The sequence below is a fragment of the Drosophila teissieri genome, chromosome X (genome assembly GCF_016746235.2).
Source record: "Drosophila teissieri strain GT53w chromosome X, Prin_Dtei_1.1, whole genome shotgun sequence".
Taxonomy (NCBI): Eukaryota; Metazoa; Arthropoda; class Insecta; order Diptera; family Drosophilidae; genus Drosophila; species Drosophila teissieri.
Window position 1 is genome coordinate 1,052,692 of NC_053034.1, and position 7,489 is coordinate 1,060,180.

The following is a 7,489-nucleotide window of genomic DNA, read 5'->3' on the forward strand; positions in this document are numbered from 1 at the left end:
TCAAGACTTGAACAACCCAAATCCTTTTGCGATGTAAAAATGCTTTAACTAGAGCCGATATACCTTAGATTTTTAATTCTAATAATAATTTTACTAATTTGTATAAATTTGATTAAGTCTTATATACAGCTATGAAGCTAGACCACACCATGGAATATGTATGCCCAGGTGTATTTGACCCACTGTGCGCAAACGAAACTGAGAGTGAGTGAATGAATAAAAGACTGCAGCGCAGTCGGCGTCGGCGGGACAGAAGAAATACCGTTGCTTTTCGCGTGCGTGTGCGTGAGAGCAACCAAAAGAGAATGCCAAGAGAGTAGCGAAAACGGGCAAAGGTAAAGGCAGAGGCAGCGGCAGTGGCTTCTATAAAATGTATAAAAGGGTCGGCACTCACAGAGGTCGTCAACATAACGCCAACGGCAGCGAATAGAGTCGCGTCTCGTTCTTTACTGCGGATCCAACGAGAGGAACAAGGATAATCATACACGATCGAAAGGATAACCGTTAAGCCGTTCACTTTTTTTTCCCGTGATTTTTGTTGTGTTTTGAGCATGAAACTACCGTTAGCCTGCGCCTCGCTAAGCTGCTGCTTCTTCTTGCTGGCAGCCGCCTCATCTTCCCCAGCTTCCGATGCTGCTTCCTCAGTGCCCGCTTCCGCCTCCGTTCCTGCTCCATCCCCGGTTCCGGCATCGTCCTCCGCCAAGCCAAAAAGAGATGCTGGCCTAAGCTTCGGAGGCATATCCAGCTATCATGGCCCTTCCCACAAATATCTGCCGCCCGCCTACGAGAGTCACCTGAACCTGGGCAGCTTCCATGGAAGCCCCTTGGGCTCGGCGGGCTACTCCGATTACCCCAGCCACTTCAAGGGCGAGAGCAGTTACGGACACCACTTCGCACACGGACACTCCGGCAGCCACGGCTACGCCAGCTCCAGTGGCCATGGAAGACCGCATCATTACAGCGCTGGAGTTAGTGGAGGGCCCAAAATCGAAACCTATATCGTTCAGACAGGTGGCGCCTCGAGTGCCGGACACAATTACCACGGTCAGGGACATGGCATCAGTCACGGGATCAGCCATGGAGTCAGTCATGGAATCAGTCACGGCCTGAGCCACGGGCATGGATCTGGCTTGACCTTTAAGTACGCACCATCCACCAGTGGAGCTTATCTCAATCTCCTTGGAAACGAACACAAGACCAGCACATATGTGGTGGCTACTCCCGAGTACGCCGGACACAGTCACGGATCCAGGGGCAGTGCCCACGGCATTGGCTACGGAGCGGGACCAGCTGCTCACAGACCCAGCTACGGTGGCCATCTACAGAGCCACGGCTATGGCAGCAGCTTTGGCCATGGCCCCAGCCATCAGATCGCCCATGAAGCAGTCAGCCACGGACCTAGCCACAGTCTGGAGCACAGTCTGGATCACAGTCTGGAGCATGCCTTGGAGCACGGTCTGAGCCACGCCCTGGGATTGGGGCACTCTTCGGGCGGACAGTTTGCGCAGCACCCGCTGCCGCAGCCGGCGGAAGAGCATTCTGGGTACTCCTACGATGCCCCCGCCACGCCATTTGGAAAGGGAGTGCCCCTGAGCAGTTACGGTGTGCCACTCATACCCGGCTACGATCATCACCAGGAGTCGCTGCCGGAGCCAGTGCAAGTGCAGGTGCTGGAGCAGGAGCAAAAGGGCGATCGGGAGCAGGAGCGGGAGACCCCGGTCTATGCCCTGGGCCACAAGGGACTGGGCCACTTCACCTATACGGCCAGCAAGCCACAGGCCCTCCACACCGACGTCCTCAGCTCTGCCCACCACGCCGTTCAGTCCGGAGCACCCAGCCACGACCTAGACGTCTCCAAGGCGCCCTTCAGGCCCAGCGCCTTTCTGGGGGCCAAGCACGAGTCCGGATCGAATTCCATTTCCGGCTACGACTACGCCACGCCGAGCTCCGCGTTCCTGCAGGCACCCTCTTCGCCGGGCTACGATTACCCGGCTCCGGCGCAGCTCTACGGACCACCCGGCCACTCCGGCGACTCGGCCACGCCTATCTTTGAGCCGGAGGCGACCTACCTGCCTCCAGCCAGCAGCTACGGCCCAACGGCCGCGTCCGCCCACGGATACCACTAAATTATTAAACTAGTTTTAAGCCCTAGCATCCTACTTATTTTTTTATCCCTATCTATTCGGCACTGCACGCCAAGATCGAACAATAAAACTCAAGAAATCAAAGTAATTCAGTACTTGGTCAATGTGGAGAGGGGAAAGAGTATCTTCAAGTGATATATTTGCGCATAAAGAAAGTTCTATGCAGCACGAGCTGATGGGTTTTATAGTAAAGCTAAGGCACTTAATAGGCCAAATGAAAATGTGTTCATTACAAAAGCGAAATGGAACTTTCTCAACCACTTGTGCCTCATGTACGGAGGCTCTCCCTACGAAGTGGATGGATTCCAGGCCATTGAAATGCCGCACACGTCGCAGATTTGGCAGTTTCTCTCCGATTTGTGATTACAAATTGTTTCGATTTCGGATTTCGCTTAAAAATTGTGATTTGCATTTGATGCGTGAAACTATATCAAGCTGAAGGGTGGAAGGAGGAGCGTGGGAGGAGCAGCGCTGGGAGTGGAGCGTCCAAAACGACGCTGGCATGGCAATGAGTCCAATTTGGACATGGAATCGGTTTCGCTGGGGCTGTCCAGGTCATCGGATAATCGGAAGAGCAAGAAGTACAGCGAATCTACGAGATATATTTAAACGATTACTTATCAGACTTTAGTTAGAACCCCCAGAGAAAGCTGGGTTCTTGAGCTTAAAGTTCGAGCAACTGGCGCAAGTGCCATCCGCTTACTCCACTTGCTTATCCGCCAGTTGCACCATTCACCACCGCGTGATGGATGGTCAACGCACTGGCCGCCTCTCACTCCGCTTCCATGTTAATCATAACTTTGACTTCATCCCATTTTCCATTCCAATCTCCGTTGCGCAATCTCTGCGGTTCGACCAGTTCGGTGGGGCATTTGATCCTTAAGTCGCTGACCTACATCAAAGTACACGAGACGCGGCGCAAAAGTAGCGAAAGTGAAAGGATGACAGCTTGATGGGCTCCCATCGCCTCGAATCACATCGGATTAGTGATCATACCTGATCTCCTCCGCTCGAGGCTCTTGGATGACCTGACCCACGTCCAGAGGTGAACTTGAATGGCTAATTCTGAGCGGAAGTGGACAGAGTGGCTCAAGAGTAGCTCAAAGTTTTCCACGGTTTTCCAACCTTACGCGAACTCATTGTACTGAACTTTTCAGACGCCGCGGTGGGAAATACTTGTTTCTGTGAATGACAGTCTTAGAGATCAAAGCTGATATCGTTTGAGATATAGAACATTTCCCATAGCCGGAAGCCTTTTGAGCAGGTTCCGGTTCGTCTGTGTGTCACGACCCCTGCTGAGGTTACACCAATGGACTCGGAGAAGCCCTCGAGCTGGGGCTGAGGTAATCCCCCAGATATGTCTGTATTTTCGGGCAGGGTCACGCCTTATGTAAGATTTAAGCCCCGGCGGGCAATCTTCTTTCTTTCTTTCTTGGAAGCTCAACTGTGTCGACAAGTTCAGTCAGCCACAACAATTGAAAGGCCGGCAACAACAATAAATTAGATAGTTTCGTATGACAGTCAACAAAGGGCTCGAAATGTGACAGGGTAACAATGCAGTGGCAGTGGCCGAGGAGGAGGAGCAGGGCGAGGGAAAACCTGCATTGGATTCCGGACGGCGGACTGATGATAGATCTATTAACTGTGGAACTATGGAATCGAGAGCGGTGCAGGCGTGGGTCAAATTTGCTCGCACATTAACAGCAAAATGAGCCATGAAAAAGGTGTTAAATAATTTCATTTGGTCGTTATGACTGTAACCAGTTGTTAATCCCCTCCCCTTTTATGTTTTCCCCGCTGCGATTCGGTTATTTATGGGCTTTACGCCTGATTTTGGTTAATTCCCAACCCACTCCATGGGCTCACTTTCCGGGGACGGGGGCTTGGGGGGCAGGTGATACCAACATTTCATTTCATTTCACATTTTTTATTAAAGTGCAAGAGCAGCAGCGACATTCACTTTTCATTCATTTCTCTGTCTTGCTGTTATTTTTTGACCGACGTCTCCGGTTCATGTTTTGCATGCGGTAATCATTTTTGCATGTTATCATTAATTTACGGCGTCCAATCATTCAGTATTCGACTTTTTCAGTACAATGCAGTGTAGATTTGATTGCAGTAGTCTAAGTGTAAATATCGCTAATAATTATGCCTTAATGTCTACGTTTTCATATTTACAATTACATTCGCTGATGTTTCTCTGCTTAAATATATGTTTTCACAGTATTTCCTTACTCTTACTAGTATGCCTAAAATACGTACGACCAAATACTTAACTCGAACTAACCTGATCATATATATATCATATATGTGTGCTGATTCTGCACCGAAACTGGCTGCTTACTGAATGGATATTCAATCGAAGAACTGACTTTCGTTTTCGTTCTCTGCTACGATGGCAGTCATATTGCCGGTCTCCGTTAGCCGCTCCTCCTGTGAATCCTCGAGGCATCCTGGGCTGTCGTAGTCGTCCTCCCCCTCCAGCCATTGGAGCTCCTCCTCCTGGGACTCTGACAGGATGCGATTCTTCGCAGCAAGGGCAGGGCTAAACTGGGGCTTTTGCCGGACAATCGGATCGTTCTGGTGGCCACTGGCCAAGCCATGGCGGATCAACTGATTGCGGCGCATGTAATCTGCTCCGCAGACGCAGCATACATAGGCCTTGCAAATACTATGGACGAAGAGATGAACATCCCGGTTTTCGGGCCGACCGAAGAGCTTGCCACAAATCGGGCAGCCATAGCTCTTCTCGCCGCCATGGGACGCCAGGTGCTTCCTATAATTTACGGGATGGCTAAAGCACGCGCTGCAGGTGTCGCAAACGAGGTTCCGCTCCTGCTGGTGGACCGTCTTCACATGCTGATCCCGCTCCCGCCGCTGCTGGAAGCGTTTCTCGCAGCCGGGCTCTGGACAGGAGTGCAGGTACACCTTGCGATGGACGTTCCTCAGGTGGCACTCCCTATTGCTGCGCTGCACAAAGCGCGCCGGACACTCCGGACACGGATAGTTCCGCACGTCGTTGTGCGCATTCATGTGCTCCACCAGGGCGTTGTGCTTCTGGAAGACCCTTCCACAGGCGTCGCAGGCATGCTGCGACGTGGGCGTCCGCTGTCCACGCTTGAGTCGGTGCGTGGGACGATGGGCGGCCAGCTCCTCCCTGCTGGGGAAGAGCGCTGGACAGCGTCTGCAGATGAAGGACGGAGATCCTGGGGGCGAGAAGGCGAAGCTGTTGAGCACAAGTATGTATGAGCGCAATATAAACGCAATCTAGTTAGCGTGTACTGATTAAAACAGCGTTAAATGTACAAAAGTGCCGGCTTTCATTTTACCGCCTTGGCGCTGCTGGCTGCTCAGGTGCAGTTCCTCGGCCTCCAGTTCCTCGCGGTGCAGGGCCAGTTGCTCGTCATAGGTGCTTGGTAGTGAGGCCCTGTTTTCGGCCCCTTCATATTGTACTTGTGCCATTTGGAAATAACTAATTCAAACACTTATTATTTTGAGTTGTTTTTATTTTGGTTTCGCCTCCATCGAAATGTACTAACGCCTGGCAGCGGCAGCAGGAAAGTGCCTAACGCCTGCCTGCAAGCATGGGCAGCACTTTTTAGGCTGCCTATCGATACTTATCGCATTTGAACTTTCGCACTTTCGATTGAGTTTTGAAATAAAACGGCCGTTACTTTGTGTATATTAATCAATTGTTATGCAATTTATTTATACGCTATGTAAATATAATTTGTTCACAACTGTTATATAATTATTTTCCATTTTCTTTTCTTTAATGTTTCCTTTGCTTCTTTTTGATTTTAAAGCGGCTGCTCAACAATTTTTCGACTTCGATTCGCGCCCGTTGACCGATCTCTATACAAATCACACATTTGGATGATTTTTGAGTGGGTCGCGTGTTTTGCAAGTATCTGGGTTCTGAGTTCTGAGTTCTGGGTTTTGGAATCTGGAATCTGGGGCCTTCCTTTTTGTGATTGTAGCACAAGTAGTGGGCGCGATTTTATTAGATTCTGCCCCGTTTTGACCCATTTTGCCCCATTTGCTGGCTTTTTAGAAATGTTAACAAATTTACAGACTTATATTGTTATTACAATAATTGTGTATTTATATATATATGTATGTATATTAGTGGATTTATTTATATATGTATAGATGCATTATATAATATGCACTGAAATGTGTCAACAGGATTGGGAACTCTTCGCGCGATTCGCTGTGGGATTTGTGGGCGGGAAATTGGAAATGGGAAATAGGAAATGGGAAACGGAAATGGAAATGGCAGTTAAAAGAGGAGAACCGGAAGTATCATCTTGCCTTAACCTTAGGTAAAAACCGATTTCTCTAAAATTTGTCTTACTTTCTCGTTTACTATTTACGTTTATAATCGTATCTGCTCGCTATCCGTCTACTCCCTACTCCCTACTCCCTTTAATATCATTTAATAGATGGATTTTTGCGTCGGTTGAAGTACGAAATGGTGCGCTAGTTTTCCCTTGTTCAATGGCTAAAACGTGAAAACTGCTTTGCTTGCTTTTTACGGTGTTACCTAACACGTTGCGTGTTTAATTGCGTTTGATTTAATGTTATTTAATAATTTTCGTTTGCTTTAGAATTTAAATGCTATAAGTAAATACCTGCCTGCATGCCTGCCTTTCTGCCTTCCCATCTTTCCGTCTTCCTGTCTTCCTGCAATTATTGGTTTGGTATTCCCCCACTGATTCCTAATAATCTGGTTTTCGGGTTTAAAATCTATTTTGGCCTTATCGCTTAGAATCAACTACACTACGCACTACAGTGAAACATTTTTGCTTTTCGGATTAAAAACAACAAAAAAAACACTTTAAATGTAGTGGCTAACATCGCACACATCACACACACGAACACACGGAAACATTCACACAGCAACTACTACTTAGTTAATAGAATTGGGTAGATCGTATGTATCTTATATACAGAACAGGAGAACAGGACTTGCAACAGTTTTCTTAGAGTGTTCTTACATATGTATCTTGAACTAACTTTTTTCCCCTCGAGTGTTAACTTTTGCTAATACATATACTTTTGTGCAAACTACAATGGGTGGTGTGGTGGGTGGAATGTTCGGAGCGAGACAGCAAGATAGACAGAGACAAAGAGCTAAGGAGCCAAAGAGCTAATGAGCGAACGAGACGGGGGATCGGAGAGTGTGTCTTGTGGTTTTGTGTGTGCGTGCTGCGTGTTGCGTGTTGCATGCTGCATGCTGCAATTCTTCAACATGGTTGAAGTGGCATTTCGCCTTGTGTTAGTTGCATCTGCACAGCAGAGAGAGTACATGTGAGTTTTTACTTGTTGCTGGCTCTATTTTC

At 48.5% G+C, this 7,489-nt stretch overlaps 2 protein-coding genes across 2 annotated transcripts; one reads left to right on the top strand and one right to left on the bottom strand.

Annotated features, from left to right (window-relative positions):
- Window positions 1-112: 112 nt before the first annotated feature.
- Window positions 113-2,228, top strand: LOC122624284 (hornerin). Its single transcript, XM_043803779.1, has one exon. The coding sequence runs from the start codon at window positions 552-554 to the stop codon at window positions 2,124-2,126; it is 1,575 nt and encodes a 524-aa protein (XP_043659714.1). The 5' UTR covers window positions 113-551; the 3' UTR covers window positions 2,127-2,228.
- A 1,833-nt stretch (window positions 2,229-4,061) lies between these two features.
- LOC122624324 (zinc finger protein 771) lies at window positions 4,062-5,680 on the bottom strand. Its single transcript, XM_043803822.1, has 2 exons — window positions 5,474-5,680; window positions 4,062-5,350 (listed from the first exon to the last, which is right to left on the bottom strand). The coding sequence occupies exons 1-2, from the start codon at window positions 5,604-5,606 to the stop codon at window positions 4,500-4,502; spliced, it is 984 nt and encodes a 327-aa protein (XP_043659757.1). The 5' UTR covers window positions 5,607-5,680; the 3' UTR covers window positions 4,062-4,499.
- Window positions 5,681-7,489: the final 1,809 nt, after the last annotated feature.